This window comes from Pygocentrus nattereri, chromosome 25, assembly GCF_015220715.1.
Source record: "Pygocentrus nattereri isolate fPygNat1 chromosome 25, fPygNat1.pri, whole genome shotgun sequence".
Lineage (NCBI taxonomy): Eukaryota > Metazoa > Chordata > Actinopteri > Characiformes > Serrasalmidae > Pygocentrus > Pygocentrus nattereri.
This window is the reverse complement of record NC_051235.1, coordinates 11,233,981-11,259,749: the sequence shown is the minus strand read 5'-3', so window position 1 is coordinate 11,259,749 and position 25,769 is coordinate 11,233,981. Positions and strand designations below refer to the sequence as shown.

The window sequence follows — 25,769 nt, the reverse complement described above, 5'->3', positions numbered from 1 at the left end:
AGTTGTATTGTTGCACTCATAGTAATTAATTTATCCCTCTGCATATGATGTGCACATATGCAATTCAGCGCATTACTTTTTCTATGTAATCTTTCCAGTGTGCTCAAATCAATTCTGAGACATCTCTCTTAGCATATTCTGCATCTCAAATTAAAGTGAATTAAAATTTATTAGAAATGTTAAAGTGAAACAGTAAAATGAACTGAGCAGTTTTTTGACAGGCATGTGAGCTGAATCTATACTTCTGCCAGAACTTTCCGGAGAGAAGCTTCTCTTCCGCAGATCAAAAATTATATAAAGCTTCCTCTAAATTATAGTAATTATTGGATGTCATATTGTAATGTCCTGTCATTTTGACTGTGGGCTTCTGTTCTCTCACTGAGACTCTGTCTATGTTTGTGTCCATGTCTCTTTTTCTCTCTCAGCACACACAGACAACAGTAATGCATTGAAAGTACTTAATTTAAATGTAAATTCAATGCATTACTTGTGAATTCTCTAAACATGTCCTGCTTGCAGGGGTTCCCTGGAAATTTTATGCATGTTCCCCTTGCCCCACTTCATTTCCCTAAGCATAACCTGTCCCAACAATAAAAAGTGGCAAAATATGTGTAGCCCTTCTTCTTAACTTTGTTCTAGCTCCATAATTGGAAGTCTTATTTAACATGCAACAAGCTGTAAATATGAATATAAGCAAAATGACTGCATATGACATATGTTATGCAAGCAGTCAAAGTGGTAAAATGTATTGCTTCTTAAATCTTGGCTCTTCAACAATACTCTGTACAGAACTGTTTTTGACTAGTACTGGACTGATGTATTATTCAAAGCCCAGATCTCACTGTATACCCCGTTTTTGCTGTTTCTTTTCCTTTTTTTTACTCTTCTTACAGAAGTGGCCAAGCTAAACCACTGAATGTTTACATGGAGGGGCCACTTGAAGGGTGACAGAATGCAAGATGGCGATGCAAGTAGTCTTTCATAACCTTTTAAGAAATTAAGTCTTTCAATTTTCAATTTTTTCAGTTAGCCTAAAAATCACATGCATATCTGAGGCCCTTGGAATCATCCTAATCTTCCCACCAGCATCCTTACCTGCTTGTCCTAATGACCCTTTGCTTCTGATGTGCAAAAACTCTAACATTTATACAAAGTTTTGCATTAGCCACAATTGCTAACAGAACCTGAAGCTCCACACTAAAGTGGAAACCAGGAATGTCAGTGCTCTTGTACTGTATTTGTATATATTGGCAGGCAAACACCAAACACCTGCTAACATACTGCTCCAGAGAGACAGTGAGAGAGAGGGCATGTGTGTGTGTGTGAGTGAGCGAGCAAAAAAGAGAAAGCAGACATTTTATGAGGACGCTGGTCTAAAAGAGCATGTAATCAGAATGGGTGGAGGTTTTTTTTTTTTTGTTTTTTTTTTATGTCTGTACTGCACTCACTGATGCAGGATCACACAGCCAGCCTCAAGAGAACCAGACCCTAATACTGGAGCTGTGACTGTAACAGCTGGAGTCCAGGCATAAGGTTCACTAAGCTGAACTCCTTAACACAGAGCAAGAGAAAGAAAGCGAGAACATGTTCTCTGGGCAGAACTCTAATACAAGCAGCCAGCTGATGACGAGAACAGTTCAGTGTGTGTCTGTGTGTGCATGTGTATGTGTGTCTGTGCGAGTGTGTTTCATTCTCTTCCAAATGCAGTGGCGGTCCCTCTGGTTCTCAGTGTGTGTAAGGTTTATCAGTTGTAACTTTCATCCAGTGTACTTTCATAAGTTCATAAGTTCATAAGAGCCAGATGCATTTTGTCTCACAGGTACCTCAGTTAGGTCAACAATACAGTTTAAGCTTAGCTTAAAAAAAGTGAATGTGATTGCCTTCTTAAAAGCTTAAATTGCAGTAAATTTCCACCTCCTCCCAATTTGGCCTTGCTAATTTCCAGCCGCAGATTCTTTCTCATGGACTCCCAACCACACAAGGCTATGCCACTGCTGGGATTCAAACTCATGATCTACTGATGTCTGTGTTTCACAGACAGTGAGACAGAATGAAAAAGTTCTGCATGCATAGAAAGAGAGGGTTTTCTGTGCTTAGATAAAGAATAGGTAGCTGTGCTAAGTGTTCAAAACTAATCTTTAAGTTATTAAATGAGTAGCACCACTGTCACGGCTTCATCATCAGGAGATTGTGAGTTTAAATCTTGGTACCACAGACCTACATGGTCAGGGGTCCATAAGAAGAAGTGGGAAGAGTAAAAAAAAAAAACTAATGAAAATTTTCAGATTATAAGGAGGCAGGCACCTGACTTTTTCAGTGCCTAGTCCTACCATAACTTTGCATGGACTGGCTAATAAACCTTCCTCAACAGCATTAAGACTAAACTACATATGGCTGGTTTTCCAAACCCAGTTTAAGCCTAAACCTTTTAATGCCGAAACCCCACTGACATCATAATTCAGTAATTCATCATTCAAGACTACATTTATCTCATGTACAAGAAACTCACCCATAAAGTTCTCCCTTTCTCATACCTAAAATTTCAGTACGAAGTGTTAGCGCTTACCTTGTCATGAGTGTGGCGTCTCTGTGGTGGTGGGGCGAGGGTGAGGGGCTGAGTGGTAGAGCTGGAGGTGGCCAGAGGGGGTGCTGTTGCAGGGGAGGGCTCAGACAGCAGGTTGGGTTCTTGCTTCACCAGGATGGCTGTCAAGTCCTGACTGAATGCCCACATGCCCTCTGGATCAGGAGAAACAAATACAGTGATGAAGAGCAGAGAAAATGTGGCACTGAAAAATCATAAAAGATGCAGTGATGAAAATCCTGTAAAGTCACAGGATTATATAACAGCAAGATATGTTAGAACATGCAATGCAGTGGCTGTGATAACTCTTGCATCAGTAAGCACAACATAAGGATTTTTATATACATAAAGAAATTTGATTGAAAATAAAATGTATGTATGCTTATGATAACATCTGCAGGTATTAAACTGTCTAAGCTTGTTTACACAAGCATTAGCAAAAGTCAGTGCATGACTAATGAGCAAGTAATGTGTGCATTCTAACTATTAGTCTGCAAGTAAAGACCGTAACCTAAAAATACTAAGTAACCGACCAATACTAGAGTACTTTTCAGTTCCAACCATCCCCAGTGCAATGGTACCTGGATATGTCATTAGTGGTAGACATGGTGTATGCCCAGTGTGGCTTGTGTTTATGACCTGAAGTCTAACGCAAAACAGTTCCCCTTTATTCTGCCCAAATGAGTCCCAGGCAGAAGGAGAGCGATCAGAGCAGCTGTTTCCCCTCATAAGCAGAAAGGAGCAGGCAGGGGGTGCAAGGGAAGCACTGCCTCCATGGGGCTCTCAAAGCGGAAGAGCGCACGCTCCGAACCAGGGGTGCTCGTTACCTCCACAGCGTTTGTTTGTACCCTCAATGGCAGGATCGATAAAACATTACGTGGCCTTGTAAAAGCAGGACAGCTGTTTTTGATGTCAGGCCTCTGAAGGGAAGGCGAGCAGCAGGAGTGTGATTACAGCAGGAGAGGAAAGCTTTCTTTCTGCTTTCTCCAGCTCTGAGGTGCAGCCTCTGGTTCAGGCTCCTGCAGGGATGCCCAGGGGAGAGTCATTTATACAGCAGATTAATTCCTGTGAGCCCTTCTGAATCAAACCCAGCCCAAAGAAAACAGGCTCGTGAATGAAGCTGCTACTGTGCATCAGGGGTCAATCCTGGGCCTACTTCAGTTTCTCAGAGCTAATAATCATGGATGAAAGTGACTCAAAGCCCTGTCAAGAGTCCACTCAAATCACAGGTTCCTTAATGGATTTCAAAATATTCCTTTTTCAGTACGTACGCACAAAATGGACTGAGTCACCATGCAAACACAGTGGATCTCAACATAAACACATCTGCTGTTTCTGTTCACAAACAGAAAGGCATGGAGGAAGAAACCCACAGAGATATACTGTTTGCTGTCCTTGTGTGAACCCCACATGCCAACTTGGGTGTGTCTTATTGCCCTTCATCACAATAGCTTTACTAAATCAGCCTATAATTATTTCAATTTAGCATGCTAAACACTCAGACCCCCAGTGAATATCCTGAAGAGGTTTCCCTCTCTGTAAAAAAACTGCCATGTCTTTACTGCCAAAGGGCTTTACCATCCAGGGCATGAGGATGGTTCAGGGTGGCTTTGAAGTTTATACTACACCAGGTCGCATATTGAGAAGTATCCAGTCTGGCAGAGACAGCGGGGAGATGCTCATTAGCTGTTTAGAAGCAAACAGAACAGGAACAATAAAACAGTGAGTGTACACTTTAACAGCCTGCTCCTGCTACACACAGTGTTTATAAGCAGAGGCGTGAATTGACAGGACACAATACCATGATATATTTGGGTTTAGAATAACTGTACTTGTGTACATGTGACTTAATAATCAGGAGACTCTACACCACTAAAGAATATGACAGGCCTGTCCACTGATCATGGAACGTATTTTTGATAGGTGTGGACAGGTAATAAGCTCTGCATCCTTTTCCACATGGTTTGACCATAAGAAATAAAAGGTTTTACACTTATTTCTTTGTTCCTTTGCAGTCAATCACTGTAGTCACTGTAGACTTTGCTGGTAGAAAGAACAGTATGTTTAAATGCTCCCAGAGTCCTACTCTGTCACTGCTTGCAGAGAACAGGCTAACTGGTTGAATTCTGGTTGAACTGGTTGAAGTGATACAGACTTGAATCAACCAAAAAAGTGGTGAAAAATATGGTTTATTTTTATTGCGTTGCATGTATTAGAGATATCTTTTAAGCCTATAAGTTAGGTTGAGCATCTCCATCGAACCCAGGCCCTCCTTGCTGTGAGGCGTCCGCCCGAAGACTGCTGGGATAGGGTCCAGCAACCCCCGCGGCCCTGACGGAGAAGCGGCTTAGAAAATGGATGGATGCATGGATGGATGGATGGATGGAGCATCTCCATTTTCATAAAACAGAATAAATCCATACTTTAATGGCAAGAACATGAATTTTATACAATAATAATAAACTAGGTTGGTCAATCGTCCATGATAGATACTGATGTATAGAGGTCGTAAATGCATATGAATACTGTAAAACTATATTTATGGCTATAAGTTTTCCATAAACAGCAGGAATTAGAGCATGAAATCTGTACTTGAAGCCATAGCTCGATCTTGAAGAGTTAAAAGCTTTGGACCTTGGGCCTCCCTGAAGCTCCGTGGCTTTACTGCAGCCCAAGATGGGGAGTTCACACACACAACTCAAATTTTAGGATGATGCAACACTTTAGAGCAGCCAGAACATTTTTCCACAGAACTAGCGCCCACCCCCTCCCCCTAAAAGCCAACCCTCAGCTTGCTTTCACCTCTCTCTACTCAGCTGAAGAAAAAAATCTGGAAAGCAGATTCTGTCTTTTTTATTGATGGCTGCTTTTTCCTTGGCCTCAGAGAGAAAGAGAAAAAGAGAGGGAGAGAGAGAGATACAGAGAGAGAATGTGTGCATTGGCTGTTTGCCTGGAATCCCCAGCCTTGCTTTCTGTCTAAGGCTGAGTGTTTGGCTGCGTCTCCGTCAGGGAACCCTGTGCTGCACGGGAGCTCCAGGAGAAAGGGCAGACAGAGAGAGAGAGAGAGAGTCAGAGAGAGAGAAAGAGGGCAGCCTGTGCAATCCATGAGCATGAGTTGTACTTCAGCTATGCTTTCTAGTTTGACAGATATAGGGAATCCATGTGAAACCGCATGGATTCAGTAGGAGCTGAGAGAGGTCTCTCCACTCTTGCTCTGTCTGGTTGTCTGTCTCTGTCTGTGTGCCTTGGTGTGTGAGAATACAGAAGCATGCATGATTCTTATCTGTCTTTCCATGTATGCATAGATGTGTACATGTTTGTGTCTGTGTCTTCGCGTTTGTGTAGATGTGTATTTGTGTATGCTGTTCATTAAAAGTTTTTTTTTTTAAAGAGATAAGCATTGCAATAACTTTGCCGAATTGTTATTTCAAAATTATACTTTTGTATTTCATGTTAACAAGATCTTTAGAGGTATTTTTCTAACATAACTGAGAAGTAACTGTGAAAATCAAACATTTCAACCAACCTTTGAAAGGAAGGGTATTGTAGGGGTGTAAAAATGCATTGTTCTGAAGGTGGCAATTCAATTGTGTCAATGATGGAATGTTAGAATCGATTAATTAGGGATGCATCGAAATGTTGGCCACTAAAGTTTCTAAACTAAAGTTTCACCAGAAAATGAACAAAAATAGTAATTTTGGGTTTCAGTCGAAAATTGTGAGGAAGTTGACAAAGAAGGAATTTTCAAAAACTGAGATTTTATTAATTTAATAGTAAAAAAGAGCAACTGTAATGAAAAACGTATAAGCCATAAGCCATATAGAATGATTTCCTGGTTTCTATGACAGATTTTAGGTAAGCAATTTCTGTTCTTTCTGATTATCAAGAAGGGATACACATAAGAGCTTCTCCACTACAGGTTTGATACCTCTTGAAAACACAGCACCCGCTCAATATGCAGAACACAGAAGAACAACAGAAGCAGAAAAGAGAGTCTGCACACTAGCACACTGATAGTAGCCTCAGTCTTTGAAATGACAAAAAATTCACAGCCAACATACAAAGCATAAATTAAAAACAACAAATTTCATTGCTTGGAATGACTAATCCTACTCTTTTGTTGAGGACGTTGGATTTTTTTGTACATAATTTATTCTACATAGTTTAATAATTTATTACATTTATTCTATGTAAACTCTTTCAGCCATGACTTTTCATTTTGGTGCATCACTTATCATTTATAATGAATTATAACTCTGTGGCTATTTTCATGAAAATATGCAAAATGCTTGGTATATTGCTTTAATGTCTATACTACTGTGCAAATAGTTCCTTCAGTCGCATTTTTATATTCAGTGTGAAAAAAAATGGAATCAAATGATAGTGAAATCTGAGACTTCATGACACACTGAAACAGTACCTAAAGAATCTCAATCAAACTCAAATCGTCATGTGGTCAGAGATTTATATCCTTGATGTATGATTGACTGTGTTTTTGCGTTTGACTGTGTTTGTCCCTAACCTGCATCCTCGTCTGTTTTGATGGGCATGGAGGGGCTTTGAGGGGCGGAGTCTCCGCTGAGGGAGTAGCTGTGTTCCTGCTGGATGTCAGGGTTGGGGGGCTCCAGCTCAACGTCCATCAGCGGCGTCCTTTCTGCCAGAAGGTGTTCGTCAAAAAAGCTGCTGAAGAGTTCATTGGAGAAGTCCTCCATCTGTTCTGAGAAATGCTGAGGGATGTGAAATAACATTGGTCATCATTTTTGTTCATGTGAATAACTGCCAGTGAGGCCTTTCTGTATGCTAATGTTAATCAGAGCACTTTGATTAATCACTCTGATAACTACATAATTTGCATATTAGTTGCATAGTAGTTGCTCAATAATAGTAGCCAAAAGATTAATAACTGAATAACAGGCCCTCTAGGCATGAGGTTAACCATTAATTACATGACTGTTTCATCACCTGTTTGTACTTACTTCATCTATCATTATACCTCCATTTAGCACATTTTTGGTTTGATATTTAACATGCACTGACGTACAAACAGCCAAACTGTCTCACTTATATCTAGACATTTGCCAATATGCATTAATAAGGTAACACAATTTACCACACACATGATCATGTCATGGACACTTTGAAATACCTTGACTTTAGTCAAACGAGCTGCAATGTCAGCAGAGCTTTTATCAATATACAGAGCAGCTCTGCTTTCACAACTCCCACTACACTGTCACAATGTAATCCCATTCTTTATTTGATGTTTGTACAGGTGTTTTTGTGAGTTATTGGTCTGAGCACCTTCACAGGTTGTAGTGGTATTCTTTCATACTCTATGTGATATCTAACAGCAAAAAAACAGGAAAGTAATGACATGATGTCCATAAAAACTGTCAAAAAATATATATGTACACTTCCAGGAATTAACATAGACCACTGTGCCATTCTACAAAGTACTGACAGGGAAATTATTTTTAAAGATAGTAATCCCTAATATGCATAGCATGCAGCACATAATTGCTATTAGACAGTCACAGTCAGAACACTACATGTATCTACACATAGTGTTTAAACTGTTTTCTTAATACAATTTTGTGATATCATAAACTGTGTTAAAGGTTTTTAAATCATGATAATTTATGTATTAACCTATGGTCTGCCATGATCATGCATAACAGTCAAACATTTTACTGACAAACAAAATAATAAAAATGTTTATGAAACATGCTATTAAATTCATTTGTGCCACTCCATTTATTCATTAATGCCACTCAAAAGTTTTATGCTGATAATTTTTTTTCCTGTTTGAATCTTCAAACCATCCAGTTCCACCCAGAAACCAAACTGTTTATGCACGTGTTTTTTTTTACATTCTGTGACTGTAATCCCCTCATTCAAACTCAACTTTAAATGGCAAGTTAAATTACGGCTGTCTTGATAAAACCAAAGTTATTTCCAGCTGCTAATATGCCATGAAATCCAAAGTACAATGAAGTACTTTAAAATAATCTGAAGTACATCGCGCCTGAAGTATCATTTACAAGCCAAACGCACAGCTGATGCAGCAATAACAGTACCTTCGGCAGACTTTTCTGGACAGCGCTTATTGAGAGAAACTAACAAAAGCAATAGCAAAATGGAAAGCTATGGTTTCCCTCCAAACAAGTTGTAACATAGCAATATGACAGTGAGATGCTACATTCACAAAGGAGTTAGAACACCTAGCCACGGCTGCTCTCACTGTGACAACTGTGATGAAAATGAATGAAATTATATTAAATAAATTACTTGGAAATAAATTCTGTTCCATTACCATCAACTGCAAGGCTGATGTAGTGTAGTGAGTTTTACCGGGACTTTCCATGCAGTAGAGTAGGGTTTGATTCCCTAAAAGTCCTTGGGCAAGACTCCTAATGCTACATTTGCCTACTTCTGTCACAGGATTAAAACTATAAGTTGCTCTTGGTAAAAGTATCTGTAAATATTCAAGAACCTTATCCTGTAAAGTTGCAATGTTTCATACAGACAGTGGCATCATGCTGTTTAGTTGTGAAATTAGGTAAATGAAGACAAGCATTTCAAAGGTTCAGAACTCTGATGGTTCAGTTATTTCTTATCATGGCTGAAGCACACACATACGCATGATAATGCCGGTCTGCTTTTGCTCTGTGAAGAAATTTGGTTTATTTTCTCATAGTCTCAAAGCAAAATGCGTCTTTTGGTTGTTTCATTCACCCGTCTTATTCAGTAATTACTATGCTAATTATTATTCCATAAAAAGAAGTTCAGGTTAGTTCTTATTTATAACCCAACCCCTGACATTATCTCATATTTGCACTAAAATAAAGGTGCACTATAACCCTAAGTTACAATCTATGTGTGTAGATGAGAGACAGTGTGTACACTTGGAGGTGTAAGTCAACGGCAGAAAGGTATATAAGCGAGTGTATGTGTATTTGCTAAGCAGGCATGTAACAAAGGTGTGGGAGGACCTGACGATGTTTATATCCTGGAGAACAGGTGTATGAGTGACGCACCTGTGGAGCGCTGAGCACATGGACCAACCGCAGGTGACACACACACACACATTCACACTACTCATTCAAACACACATGCGCACACGCCATAGTTACACATTTTCACCAGGATACAACACACACTCTCCATCTGTGTGTTCCCACAGAGTCTCTTGAACTTGGTGACACATAGAAAAGACAGAAGCTTGTTATAAAAATCTAACAATGCATCTGGAAAACCAAGATGAAGGGTTTACACAAAAAGGTTGCCAATAAGAGCTCTTTGGAACAATATCACTAAACAACTAATTTGGTTCCATAAAGAACCAATCAATTGATTAGCTTTAAGTGAGCATTTTATAAAAAAATCATCCATTAAAATGTTTTTTAGGGAACCAAAAGAGGTTCTTCTATGGCATTACTGCAAAAGACTTTTTAGAACCATACAGCTTGGCTCATTTCAGTGCTGCTACAACATTAAAACTAAAGGGTCTGTATGTGGGTCTAAACATTAAAAAACTAAACATAAAACCATTATGTGATAGAATGTGTGCAGCTTCCAATTTTCAACACTGTCCAGTGAGAGCAACCATGGCTGCATTTTTCAACTCACCTATGAGTGGAGCGCTCTTATTCTCATACTGCTACGTTATGTCTTGTTTTGAGGAGAACAGTAGCTTTCATGCTGCTAGTTCATTTATCTATAGATCTACTGCAAGCACTGTCTGGTGTCATCTGGTGAAGGCATCCACCAGTGCTAATGCCACTGATATTACTGATGGCATCAGCGCTGTGATTCTTCTTCCTATAGAATCAATGTCCTTCAATGACAAACAAATTCACAGCACTGCAGTAGCTGGAAACAACTTATCAATGCAACTCAGCATTTCAATGCTGTATTTGAAAAAAAGGGCTACATTTGCGGACTCTCAGAAACAACATGCAAGCAGCTGGGCTTCAGGCTGAAACTACAATGCACTAACAGCATTGAAAAATGCCTTGCGTTAACACATTAACATGTTAACACACTAACACTAGATGTTACATATTGCAAAAATCTACGCTGATCATAGGATGCTGCCCACAGGATGTTATTGGCTGGATATTTTTGGTAGGTGGACTATTCTCAGTCCAGCAGTTACACTGAGGTATTTAAAAATTCCAGCAACACTGCTGTGTCTGATACGGCGTCCACTCAGACCAGCACAACACACACTAACATACCACCACCACATCAGCATTACTGCAGTGCTGAGAATGATCCACCACCCAATTAGAACCTGCTCTGTGAAGATCCATAATAACAGTGTAATCAAAATAATTGTAATTTGTTTTAAATGGCTAAACTTACCACTAAACTTAAACAGAACTACTGCAGTGTTGTGATTCTGTACCTTCTATGCGTGGGTTTAACAGTTTTTCCTGAAAAACGGGTTATTCTTATAGGCACATAACTGAGCTCTCAGTATTCAGTAGCATTTAGAGAGTGGCACCCTGGGAACACCCTGACCATGGGGTGCTCTTATTGACGCAAGTGCTCCTGTCGTCAGAAGCGTAGACTAATCACTACGGCTGAGTGCTCGACCATAAACAGTCCCGCCCTGCAGCTTTGATGTTCAACAGGAGCTTCCTGTTGCTGGTTTGTGGGGCGGATATGTCCACGGACCTCAGTAATCCAGACTGAACTAGAGGAGCGGTTTTAAAGAGCAGACCTGCAGTTTATAGTGCTTTATCCAAATGAGCAATGTGGACATTGCCATTAGCTAGGAAGCATCAATCAGGAATAGAATAGAGCAGGAATTAAATGGAATCTTTTTTCTTGTGGTCTATCAAGAAAAAGCAGCAGATCAGATACTAAATGCTGAAATTAGATTAGATAGAGCAGCTATGGAAAGATTTCAGGGAAGTAGGGCACTATCAATAGTATAATGCTTTTACAATACTACCGCTGGAAATTTTAATACTTTCCCCAGGCTAAAACTACACCAACGTTGTATTCTGCATATTGGCAAATAAAATTGTGCATGTGAAGTAAACTGTGATGGGCAGAATATTTAAGACTTTTGTAAAAAAGACAAATCAGTATCTCTTCTGTCTTTAGCCCTGAGTCAATGGACAGAGAACGGGCTTAAACAATCTTCTAGAGAGGCCTGCTGTCCAGCAGCCTCTGAAACTCCTCTCTTTGGCCTCAGTCTCGCCCAGATGATGCAACAGCTAAACTGCTAATGCAAGAGCTCTGAAATTCCACATCTGGAGTTCAGTGAAAGAGAGAGACAGCGAGAATTCCAGGCTGGCACAGAAAGTATCGGTTGTCCCAAGGGTGCAAGACGGTGTGTAACTGTCCAATGGCCTCAGATCAGTCTCGTCTTACTTAGCTCAGGTCAGGACCCAGAGAAGTTATAACAGAGCTTCACTCCCTCTCTTGGCAGCCTGGCTCTTCCTCTTCCTCTACCTCTCTGTTCCATTCAAAGTTCCATCACTATATAGCTGCTTTAATTTAGCTGATTATAGTGTTACTTTAATGATTAGGAATGGGGTATTTGAGTGCATTTGATCAGCATAATATACAGAAGCATGATAGTGAGTGTTAGCATGTAAGTTCAAAAACCTAGAGTAAAGTAAATTAAATCTTCGTTTTAAGGACTCACTAAATGACATGGTAAGTGTGAGCGACTGACTGTCTGAGAATGCTGATCAAATGGAGACTGTGGTATTTCCAGGTGAGATTCCTGTTCAAAGGAGCCAGAGAGAAGCAGTGAATTGCGGTATTACCTGCATTACATGCTTTGGGAAAATAATGGGTTGTTCTACCAATGTGAAATGCTCCATGCATGGCAGCAAAGTCTCAGTGTGAGTGTGTGTGTGTGTGTGTGTGTGTGTGTGTGTGTGTGCATTCCAGCTGGCTCCATTCTGAGTATGTTCAGTGTGTGCACAGATGGTGCAGCTGGCTGTCTGAGAGACCGTCAATATCACACACCACAAACACTGCCAGTGCAACAGACACAATGCTCAGAAAGTGGTGGGCAATATGACTGTATTTATCATTATCATGACAAATCATAAAACATTGCAATGTGCTTTGCTGAGCATATTGTAAATACTGTCAATACTTGAGGAACACTGGCAAAAATGCATACTTTTTTTCAAAAAAGAGGGCATGATTAGACCTGTTGAAATCAATGTAGGGCTGCACAGTATCGAAAAAAATCATTGCATGCATTCTCCACCTTCAGAAAAATAAAATACTGTGGTGCACATACTGTATTGTGTATTGCGAAAAACTTTTCAAACATTAAAAAAAAATTCAAAAAGGTACAGTGACATTATATTTCTATGTAGCCTATTTCTGTGAGCCTGTCTCTCACTGCCCCATAAATGTCCACTACCTACTACAATTCTGACTACAGAACACTACACTGTTTCCAGTCCAGCCTGCATTGCAGTGTTCAGGCCAGTTATAAACACTTAAATGTGCCTAATCCAGCCATACACCACAATGTCCAGACTGGCTTTATAGTAAGTACTCAATTTTACCCTACATGCATGTCCAATTCAAAGTTTTACTGCAGTGCTTTTAAAACCAGTCTTCAAAACTAAGTACACTCTGACTTTCTCCAAATCCTTCCAGCAGTAACTGGGCAATGAGACCTCATAGGCACATGGGCAACCTTCACTAGGTCTGAGACGTGCAGTGGAATTGCAGTTGGTGCCTTCTCACTCTTCCCCCATCATGTCTCCTGAGCTATAGTTGTGGTAAAGCTCTGTGTAACCTCTGATTTTATCTAAACTGTAAGGGGGGGTGGCGGAGGAAGAGGAAGAGAGAGAGAGAGAGAGAGAGAGAGAGAGAGAGAGAGAGACTCTAATCCATCACCTTGGGAACCCACGAGATAACCTACAAAGCTCATTTTTAGCGTCTTCAATCAACGCTAAATTCAATTTTCAAAAAATATCTACTCAGACAGACATATTGCCCCTACTCACCTCAGAAATTATCCCTGACTGCAGATCAGTGAGGCCTCTAGGCCTTACTTCATTAAACTATTAAAAACGAACATTTTTTTTTCCTTTTAAACAGGCCCACATTTCAGATTTTCCCTACAATTTATGTAATCTAAATCATTTGTGGGTTTATTTTTTTCCTTTTAAAACGTTTGCGGCCTCTTTCTTTCTGAGTGGAAATGGAAAGCAGCGAGAACGCGCACGCGCACACGCCACTGTCCTACTTTCCTCGCGCACGCTTTCTCCAGCCACGCCTCCGACACGTGCCGGAGCTCCAGCCAATCATAGAGCGGGATGCAAACAAGGCGGCCGTTAGCGTTTTGGGAGCAGGAGTCCAGGGCGTGCATGGAGAAGCGAGGAAATGAATGTGGAGTAAAACGAAAATGAATCACAACTGGAAAAAAACCCCACATGCTCGCACACAAAACAGACGAAACAGCATGAATCTCGGGTGGAAGAAAGGGAGACGACTAAGTTCCGTCTGGAAATGTCTGCCTTCTGCTGCAGGAACGGCTGCTCTGAGTAAACGAGTCACACGGAACTCGCGAGACCTTAAACGAATTTCGCTGAGAGGGAAAAAGAGCGAGAAGAAGAGTGGAATTCTTTTATAACCTTCATGCGAGGTTTAGATGATGTACCAGGTTCTACAACTCGTGTAGCAAACTAATACTGTAGTTTTGTTAAAATTGCGTTTTTCTACATAAGAATTAGCTAGTGTCCTCAGAATGGAATCGCAGTGTTTCCAGTCAGTCGGGCATTAGTGGGGTGTCTTTGACCTAAAATCAGACACATTCTTTCCTTTGTGGGAATGCTAGCAGAAAATGTGACTGACTCTCTATCTCTGTCTCACATTCTTCATTCCTGACTTGCACATCTGTGCTTTTAAAGGCAGTTCACATTCTGAGAGTCATATTACTGTTGGCAGGGCAACAAGCCCAGCTGAGAGAAATCAGACTCGCTGTCAGAGCTCCAGTTCAGTGAGGGCGATATCTCATTATGGAGGCACGCTCATTAAGATTAACGCCGTATTAGCAATGAGGCGGACAGGCAGGGGAGGGGAGCCAACAGGTGAGCACAGGTTTATGGAAGAATCAGGCTTTTCTCAGGCAACGCTAGGTTCATTCTTTGAGTCCTGGCTCTCCCTTCTGAACCGGTGCTGTACCTCCTAGTCTTTCACTCACTCATTCACTCACTTTCTCCCTCCTTCTCTTCCTCCTCTTGCTCTGCTGCTGGTTTTCTAATTCCATCTTCAGGTCTTTCTTTAGTTCTGCAGTCAGCCACAGAGCAAGAGAACCACAACCACAGCAGACAGTTAGGCAGCGAAACAGTTAGGCAGACGGTGTCATGGGCTGCTGCTTCCCTTCCCCCATACATCAACCACCAAGGCCCAACGGCATCATGCTGCTGCTCATAAGAGAGTCACACTGTGAAATAAGGGTGGGAGATATGGCAAAAACATAACATCACAATTCTGTTAAGGTAATCTCAGAATACATTATATAATAGGGTGACATTCAGTCAGTTGCTGTATTGTTATACAGTTAGACATTCTTTAATTGGTCTTTATATACATAGATATAGTCAATACATTGCTATACGGTAGCTTAGAGAATAATTATTTTCAGTTCTCTATCATATATTGTGGTTCAAATGAATTAAAAGTGATTTCCGAATCTTCTGCTGGCTACTGTTGTATTGTTTGTGGTTTAGGGGATTGGGGGAGATAATGTCCAAGTGGTTGCCAGATGTGCTCCCCTTAACCCCATCTATCTTTCTTTAGCCTTTAATTTTGCCTGAATAGGCTCCTCCTGTCTGAACCAAAAGCTGGGTTGGGAGAGAACAGAGATTTGAATGATGTACTGTGCATCTTAACACAGCTCTATTAAAGTACATTATCTCTACTGAGAAAAGTGCTGTTTACCAGAAACAGGATATATGCATATCAAAATCCAATTTCCTCTAACCATTTCTGTGGTCAAATATTCATGAAACATTACAGTACAGCCCCCCCACTGCACCATAAAGTAAAATGTCCATTTTTATTAGTACAGCCTTTATATTATAGATACTCTATGCTGGTATACACAGGAGAACAACTTGTGTGTGTGTGTGTATAACCCTGAAGAAAACTGCAGACACAATTCTGCAAACGATGGCACCTGCCTACTGTGTTTGCTTTCAGCTTGAAAGCCCTACACAGTGCTTGAAGAGACAGCTGTGAGGTCACAGGGAAGTCTAATGACCTGTCTGAGACCTTGCCAGGGATGTCCTAATGTGATCTGAAAAGTTTCAGAACTTATCAAGACGTGTTAAAAGACTGGTGTGGGCTACGTTAGATCCTTTTTTAATGTGTTAATATTTGTAAAGTTAGTGTTTTTTCCCACATTATGTTTCTTACATTATTGTCATAGATGTGACAAACTGACAATATTCAACACCTACAGCAGTGAGGGACATTTTCAGAGGTTAACAGAAGGTTTATATGTCTGTGAGCTTGAAGGCATAAGCTACTTTAAGCTACTTAGTAGCTTACTGGTGTTGCTGGAGCCTATCCTAATTGGGCAAAAGGCAGGAAACACCCTGGATGTCATCAGTCTATCACAGGGCAGAAGCTCAGAATATGAAAGCAAATTTAAGACACTGTAAATATGTCAAATAAAGACTCAGCAGTGGCAGAGCTTCAATTTTAAATGACTCTAATCACAATCAGGCAAAAAACCTGATCAGGCACGCCTAGGCTTTATGACAATGGGATTCTGATTGACTTGCCAAGATACTGCTGAGGTCTGATAGCCACTTGGAGATGGCAGACAGGGCAAAGGAGAGTCTAACGGGCACCCCAAGTAGAACACTGAGGGCAGAGGGGAACTGAATTCAGTCCAGCTGAGAGAGGAAACTGTCTGTCTCTGCAAGCATTTGTGTATTATGACAGCAAGAGCTCCAGATCAGTGAAGTGTCTATAATTGCTTTTACGAAGTGCAGTGCAGGGGGATGGTTTCAGCAATTATGAAAGTAAAAGCTACTTAGTGTATTCTCCAGAGCTAAACACATAATTGAGCAGCTGGAATGTTGTTTAACTGAATTAAAAGTTCAACAAATCTTAATTCTCTCAAGCCCAGTGAGCTGTAATCCTGCACCATCCAACCAATGTGATCCAGTTTCAACGTTCCCCCTAAGCATCTAGTTGAGAGGTCTGAATCACAGCTGTATGTGTATGCATTGTGTGTGCCTGCTAAACCTAGTGCTATCTACCATCACTAAAATTGCGCTACCACTGCATCTGTGAACTGGCCAGTAGTGATGAGTCATTAATGAATGAGTCAACTCTTTGACCTACTCTTTTAGGCTGAAGAACAAGAACGGTAAGGTATCTGTTTGAAGATGTTGTGTAGTGCATTGGGGTACATACAATGCAAAGTCATAGCCTAGACTAATGTTGCAGTCTAACAAAAAAAAACAAAAAAAAAACAAGTATCTCCATTATTTTTAAGCTACAAAAGTAGTTTGGACAGCCATGATATGTAGGCTATTTCAAAGTTAGCTGTAAATGCTTTCAAGTAAAACCAGATGTAATGTAGACATCTAGAAAGAATACACACCACAAAAAAAAACTTTATCTAAAATATTTGGTGATTTCAATACTTACTTTGAGATATTTGTTCACAAATGCACATAGAATGAAAGAGAAAAAAACTGAAATTTCCTAGATGGCCCCAGAACAATGCTCTGTTTATTAGTTTTTAAAACAAACAACATGCACTACAATGTTACTTTGTTAATAGGCAAGTAGAGCAAGATGGTTAACAATTTCATGTAGCAATATCGTTATATGTTTAAAAAACTGGCAACAGTACTAAAAAATGGGAGCCAAAAGATTCAGCTCTTATTTGAGAGCCAAAGGATGATGATCATGATGCGCATCACTACAAAATAGAGTAGGATATATTTCTTTCATTCTTGTGCTAATGGGAGAACTACAGGAAAACTATGAAGCCACAATAAATGTGAAAAACAGCGGTATGGTATTGTAGTAAATTTAGTAATATCCTTTTTAATCATATATTTTTTCATCATAGCATACATAAGGCTTTGGTTGATATGTTGGTGTCCAGTGGTGTAACTTATGTCTAGATTTATTTTTTATTTCTATTTTCTATTTTTCTACATAGTATATGTAAGTTTATCTGTAATTATATGTCTTGCTACTGTAGCACTGCAATTTCTCTCCGGTGACAATAAAGTTTTATCTATCTAACACGTCGTGCCACAGATAAAATCAACTGTAAAGAATGTGGTTCATTTTATACCAGTGTACCATGACCACGAGTGAGTAATAACTAGTTTCACTCAGATACATGGACTGATTAATTTGCACCTTTCTATGTATTGTCAGTTGATAGTACTTGTACTCATGTGTGTTTGTGAAGAAAATATTTGTCTTTGTGCTCAGTTCCATTTTACCCATTGGCACTGAGTTATTCATTTTCTTTTTGGATTATATATTTTTTTCTTTTGGTTCAGCATCTTTAGATTTTACTTCAGCACAAACGAATCCAAAAAGAGAATTGTACCTAACAAACTTCAATTCCTAAGCTGATATATCCTGATATGCAGGATATACTAAAAAGTTACACTTTAATCATACAATGAATTGAATACAGGCTCAGAGATTTGCTGTTTTTTTTAGCCCTTTCTTTAGTCCTGCTTAAGCTATGCCACTTCTACTTCTACTTCTACTTTTACTTCACTTTACTTCTACATTATTTCAATGAAAGAGCAATACTATAGGTATGGGTTTAGGCCTCTACCTAATTTTGCTAATCTACTAATATCTTTTTATAACTACAGGCACAAGGTTTAAGATTGTGCTTTAGTGTGATTTGAGTGATGATTCATTACACAAAATAAATATAAAACTGATCTGTGAATTAAGAACTATTACCATCACTTTAAGAAAGTACCACACTCTATACCAGCACACCACGACATCCCTTTTACCGCCACTCTGTCACTTCTGTGCTAGCCATAGCTTTATGAACTCCACCTCCTCAAAGCAGAGATCACCTACTGGCAGAGCCTCAGGGCCAGGAGGAGTCAGGACATGGCTCTAAATTCTCCTCTTTCAACTACAGCAGCTGCAGATACAGAAGAGGAATGAATAAAAAGGCTTGATGAAGGAAGAGAGCTGACTGTCTCTGTCCAAACCAGCTGGAGGCATGTAGACCTGCTCTATCTGGATTCAAATCCGCCTGAGTTTATTACCCCACCCCTACCAAAAAAAAGCCATTAGTAGGCTACGTTACGTAACCCAGCACTGAAATAGCAGACCTGAATGAACCAACTGAGACTTTTCCCTATCAAACCAGCAATTGCTCAGACGGGGGAGGTCTGGAATGTTACTAATCAAAGCACTTTGAGACATCACACCATTCATTTCATTTTTCTAGAATGGATCTTTCTAGAAGAAGCAGGTGTACGGCTTTCCAGCAGGTGCAAAAACAGTCATTGGAGCGCTTTACTGGCTAGGCAATGAGTTCAGCATGAGTTTGTCTATAATCTATTTTACAAATGCTCATGGAACTATGCGAAACATGCACAGATTAGAAAGAGCCTGAGGCAACAAAAGAAATGAAAGGTCTGTTCCAAAAGGAATTTTTAAACTAGAATTAACACACCCAACCATGACATAGCTACACACGCTGATTTAGGTATAGGGTGTGTGTGTGTGTGTGTGTAAGTGAACACACCTTGCTCTGCACTCTCTCCACACCTTTTGTTGTCACTAATGTGGTGAGAGCTTGAGCAGGAGGACGGTGATATGCATATTTAACCTTTCATGAGCGAAATCCACAGCAACGTCATGGAAGACTGACGCCAGCGCTGAGGTCACTTCACTGATTCTATTAATGACAGGAGCGCCCACTGGGTCTTCATCAACCTATGAATGAAGTCTATGGAAGCAGCCATCATCATCATCTCAGTGTCTATGTAGAGCTACTGGGAGGCATAAATTAAACCTAGTCAGAGCCATATATGACTTGTATAGAGTCTAAAATTTAATAAAAGCTATAAAGAAGTGGAGATAGAATAAGCTGAACCAAAATAAGTTAGATGAGCAAAACTCTGAAATAAACTTGATTAGCAAAGGGATATTGGAATACCAGGTTTATAAAAATGCATCCGCCCTGTTTACACTGCATCACATTAGGAATGTGAGATGGTAAATGATTTTTAAAATATTTAATAAAATATACATACATTTTAACCAACGTAATATTCTCAGGCTATTTTCAAATATAACCATCCAAAACAATAGAATTTGAGCCACTGATTTATTGTCTATACTGCATTACTGTGTAACCACAGTACACCACTTGTGCATTCAGTGAATTTTAATAATAAAATAATAAAATAAATAATAAAACAGAATCACCCCCAAAATATTCAAATTGAATAGTCAGGAAATTTGAGATTTTATGATACAAAGAGACACTTCCCAAAGAATCATACCATCTTAACACTCAATCAATATGTTATTTTGATTACCTTAATTAATCTAATACTATTCAGCTTATTTGAAGTCCAAAACATAGTGTCTTCCTTCTGAAGTTGTTTTTAAGATACCCATGTGTAGCTGTAGGTACTCAAGCTCATCCATCCTGCCGCCTCTTCCACTAAACTAGACTGATAGACAATAACATTCATGTCAAAGCCAGCCTCATAGAGAGAATAAATGGTCATGAAGGCACTACGCTTCACAAACTGACACTATTTGGGACATCACCTTTTTTTGCACCATTCCTGCTACCTTTACACTGACGAAGTTCAGCTCAAAATGTAAATTCTGCATAAGAAAAATGCAGACTGACCTCTCTTTCTCCTCCCTTACTCTCTTTTCTCTGTCTGTGTATATTGGAAACCATCTAACTATTCTAGGGCCCTCCTCGAGTCTCAATCCAGTTTGAAGTGAAAGAATGGATTTCTCCTTCCTCTCCTCCACCCCCTCTCATCTCATCCAGACAATCCTCTCTTCGTCCATTCCTTTCCCCTCATCCTTCTCCCTGTACTCCCTAAAGCAGTCCTGACTGAAGCCCTGATACATCAGTCTCTCACGGTTAATGAGTCCAGCATTCTCTCTCTAATCCCTTAATGTTTTAATCTTATCAGACAAACCTGCTGAATCAAGTCATAATGAAAGCTGGGTAGACCTGACTGATTTGCATTTTTAACTATGTACAGTAATGGTAGGTGACTCTTGACCTGTTACACTTGTAAGTCGAGTATTCCTGGCATGGCAACCTCAAAACCTCTCAGTGAAAAGCAACTCCAGCATGATGCCATCCACTACCGTTCTTTCAGAAAATGGTTCTTTAAAGAGAATTAAATATACAAATGTGATGAACCTTTCTAAAGTTCTTCTCCACACAATGTAAATATTTTAGAACAATTATGGTGTTTTCCCCCTAGAACTATATATAAATCAATGCTGCTTGTTTTGTTGAATGCAATGAATTAATTTGGATCATTCATTATTACTTGCTATTATTGCTGAATTAGGTCATTATAAAAAGTGACAAAGCAGATCTTTCTAACTCAATCGTTGAACCAAAGTCATTTGGAGTGTTGCAAAATGGTGTACTATAGAGAAACTTACTGGCTCTTCACAATGGTGGTGATAGGAACCAGGGGTCTACGATGCAAATTTTATTTGAAAAACAACTAGCCAACCTACACGTCACAGTTCTTACATGCATTGTTCATAATGGTAAAATAATAAATAAGTTTAAAAAATTAAGTTCGATTTGGGTACAGTTTTGCCTTGCATGTACCTCCCACCCTGTATGTATCATAAAAATATGTTTTAGACCAAAATCTTATCTCAAAACTATCACATGTTAGGGTTAGGGTTAGGGTTTAGGGTTAGGGTTTCAGGAAATTATTTTCTTAAGACAACTAGTTCCTGTCACCACTACTGTGAGCAACTCTGTAGTAAGTTCTTTGGCAATTTTCTCTATCATTTCACATCAATAAACTCTATCAATTGTTTGTATAATTTACATGCATTTTAAAAAGTCAGTAGAATTCTGCTTTAATTCTGAATTATATTCTTATGCATTTGTTTGCTTGCTTAAGGTGGTAGTTTGTGACACAAATGAAGTAAAACTATATTACATTTTTGCTTTATTTCAATGAATATGATGAGAAGAGTACATTACAGGGCAGAAATAGCTGCTTTTTTTGGCCTCTGCATTAAAGGCTTAAGGAAAATCTCCTCTCAGATTAGCACAAAGACAAGATAACTAAAACCAACATCAGTATTTAGACAGTCTGTTGTCTTGGGAGACATATGGCTTAAAAATTGTGCATAAATGAAGTGTTTTGAGAGTGACAGTGTGAAAAGACTGTCATACCACCAAGCCCTGCCTTTCAAGAACATAATGTGGTGACCAGACCTGTCCCAGAACATCAGGAACACGCCTAGTGATGCTGCAGTACTGCTTAGGACAGGTGAGACAGGCCCAACCTGTAGATGCCATCCTTTCTATGTATCAGGAAGAATTTAAATATGCTTTACAAAAACATAAACATTACCTGCCATCACTAGAACAAATTCTACCAAGAAACTACTTTGGTATCTTGGTTCTGTCACATATTCACTTACAAAACCTTTGCATAAGATTGCTGTCATTCTGAATCTGTATACTGAATCATCTCAATTTGATATAATATAATAATGAAAAATGAATCAAATCAATTTGAATTATGGTAAAATTTCATGAAGCACTAAATTTTCCCAAAGTGTAAAAGAGAATCGAATCATCAAATTGTTTTGAGGTCAGTGATTTACACCAATATATCTAACAAGACCACTATCTAATCAATACCTTATTGTTCATAGAATTAATTTTTTTCCCAAAAACTATTCTTAAATAGTTTAAAAACTGCTTTAAAGAACTTTAGGTGAACTGTTAACTTTTTCCTTTTACCATCCTGCCATCTCTCCACACATTAATAAACATCACTCCATTAAAACAATATGAAACAGTCAGGCAGACAGCTGTACTCTGCATTTTGGACATGTGCTGTGATTCATTCCCTCCAACCCTCACACAGTTTATATGTCTAGGCCGAGAGAGAGCAGCGTTATAAACTTAAAGGGTAGGAGTGAGTGACAGGAGCAAAGCCCTCCGCCTAATAAATAACACATTAGCCCAAAAAAGAAGCCCTTTAAATGGTAGACAACATCTCTGTGCTGAGTTCAATGCAGTCTTGTGGGATCTTATACAAACGGTAGGCTATGACTTCCACCCATAAACACAAGCCATGCAATTACCCTAAACTCAGGATCTGCACACACACAGACATGCGCAACCACAGTGTGGAGAAATTCCAGGTTATAAATAAATCTCTGAAATGACCCACCTACACTTATACCCCATAATGGCAGAGTAAAACAAATGCACTCTATTATCCGTGCTGGAGGGTGTGGGGTATGTGTGTGTGTGTGCGTGTTTGTAGACTGGGGTTACTGAGAGCTGCTTCCTCCCTGAGGGAACAAAGTCAGTCATTCATTGAACCTGTCAGGGCAAGAATCTCACAGTCACCTCATACTGTAGCAGGCCTGAGGACGCACAAAGTGATTTTATATGGGCTGCTATTCTCTCTCATTTCTGTCTTTATTCTTTATTCTTTCTCTTGTCTCTCTTTTTGACTTTCCTCTCTCTCATGTCTCCCTTTCACTTCTCTGTCTTTCTATGTGTCTGTGTCTCCCTCTCGTCATCATTGTCATCATTTTTAAAGGGCTCCAGTGCATAGCTGTTAAGCACTGGACATCTGGAGCAGAATCTAGACATAAACACTCACACACAAGTAACCCTGACTTAGTGGCCTTATGAGCTCTTAGGTCTTACAGAGGACCACTAAAACCCATCAAACCCCTCTTTACTCACCTCCAGCACAGAGTGTAAGTGTAGCATGCTTGTTCACATTCCTCAAACTAAATTCTACAATGTAATTAGTTTCAGAGGCACTCTTTCATCTTTTGGACTGGATTCCATTTAAAACCTGTAAGACCCTAATCAGACCTGAAAAACCAGATATGAGATTAAACGTTCCTGGCTGAAATAAAGATTAAAGCCTAAATAAAGCATGTCTGGCTGCCTTGGTGATGTTTCCATCTGCAAAGAGGGAATGTTAAGGCCTGAAGATCCTCCACATGTGTCTCAGGCCTGCGTGAGTTTAAGGCTGCTGCCACAGGAGAGACTGAGTCACTGTCCAAATCAAGGCACTGGGGGGCTCCTAATAGATCCCATGCAGATGGGACGGAATCACTAAACTTCTCCATTGCTCATAAACCCAGACTCCTCTGCACTGCTCCACTTTCTACCAGACTCCATAATTATAACTGCCTGGTAAAATAACCCAGCTAATTACTGTTATCACTGCTGGTGATGGAGACCCTCAATACTCAGAAAGAGACACAGAGAGTCTAAAAAAAGAGACCAAAAAAGTTGGACGAATGGGAGAGACATGTTTGGATTTGTTGCTGAGGTTAATATTGTGCATTAGATATATAATGCATTAGAACTATTTTGAACACCCAAGCTAACTAAAAGTTCTTCTACTCACTGCACTTCAAGTGAAATCCCCTCTTTTTAATGTTGCCTTGCCTGCCTATTCACTTTGGAAGTGAATATGAACAAGAAGGCTTTAACTGAAAGTTGCCCCATATGTATTTCTTTAACTGAACAAAAGGTTAAAGTCACTGTCTCTTATTTCTGACCCCCAACACAGAGAAAAAGACCCGCTGTCGGGGGATAAATAGAGCCTCATTAGCCGGTTGCAAGAAGCAGGATGGGGGAGTATCGTAGGGCGGACCCTGTATGTTTCACCCCGCCCCCTCGCGCTCCAGCATAACGCTTGTGCTCACACAGCTGAGTAAACTTCACAGCTGGAGAAGTCCTGACCGTGTTTAGATTTCATTTGCACGAAATTACACTGATAAACATAGGAGTAAACACCACTATATGACAGTCACCTGCGACGAGCAAAATAAATATACGATGTAGGGGTTTCGTGTCTGTGTTTACAGTCCATGTCAAGAAGATCTAATGGTCAGTATTGGGTTTAATAAGATTAGTGTTAGGATATAAGCCTTTGTAAGGACAACGCATACATCCAAACGCATTAAAAATGCCCTGTAATTTTAGAATGGAAATGCCCCCTGTCCTCTGAAATCATCAGAACGTGAGTATTCACGTCGGAAACAGCTGTTCCATGCGGAGGAAAGTAAGACAATCCTTCTCTGACAGTGTGTTATAAAAGATATTAAGGAAAAGCAAAGTTATGTCTCCACGTACCACGTTGGTAAGGAAATCGCTCTCGTTCAGGTCCTCCAGGTCCAACAGGTTGGAATTGGGGAAAAGTTTGTCCGAGGCGAAACTGTCCAATATGGTGTCCATATTGGCGGTGAATCGAGATTCGACTCGAAAAGTGGAGAAATACTACAAATAGTAAGCCGGACACTGTTAAGCTATGAGTGAAATGTGATCTAAAACTGCAGCTTTTAACGTAGCCTAAGCCACCTAGCTAAGCTAGCCTGATCTGTGCTGTCGCCTTCATCCGAGTGCGTGAATGCAGCTGCCTGCTGACTCTCACTCTGCAGCTATAGCTCTGGCTGAATTAAAGCTACACAAGCTCCTCAATCTGCTTCGTACATCAGAGTCTCCAAGGAGCAAGCAGGCTCATGAATATTCGACTAAGCTCCGTCCCACTTTCGCTTTTTGTCGCCGGTACGTCCACGCCCACTTCCCCTCTGCGCTTAAAGACCCAGCAGCGCAATTTCTCAGGGTGCTTTACTTCAAATCAGCTATGGGCTTGTTTTGAATTAAGCACTTTGTTTCTTCTAGAAATGAACAAGTTTTTTTCAAAGTGTAAATGGCTCTGTGTCTTCATATGATGTGCAAAAAGTGGCTGACACTAGCCTATCCAAGATAATCCAAAGATTATCAAGTCCTGGCTTTATAGACACAGTAAAGTGTGTGTGTGTGTGTGTGTGTGTGTGTGTGTGGTCAAGCACCTTCTGTTGATTCCTTTGTTCTTTTATATATGCTTAATTAGTTTGAACACCTTAAACTGGCAATATGAAATATGTAATAATTACAACATCTATT

The 25,769-nt window shown here is 39.9% G+C and overlaps 1 protein-coding gene across 2 annotated transcripts in view; it reads right to left on the bottom strand.

The window, feature by feature from the left end:
- The window catches only part of creb3l1 (cAMP responsive element binding protein 3-like 1), a 40,594-nt gene extending 15,287 nt beyond the window's left edge, over positions 1–25,307 (bottom strand). For both annotated transcript variants that reach the window (XM_017709572.2, XM_017709574.2), the window contains exons 1-3: positions 24,957–25,307; positions 7,104–7,308; positions 2,567–2,736 (exon numbers count right to left, since the gene is read on the bottom strand). In XM_017709572.2, coding sequence (XP_017565061.1) covers positions 2,567–2,736; positions 7,104–7,308; positions 24,957–25,058 — 477 coding nt within the window. In that variant the 5' untranslated portion in view covers positions 25,059–25,307. The remainder of the gene's footprint in view (positions 1–2,566; positions 2,737–7,103; positions 7,309–24,956) is intronic.
- Positions 25,308–25,769: the final 462 nt, after the last annotated feature.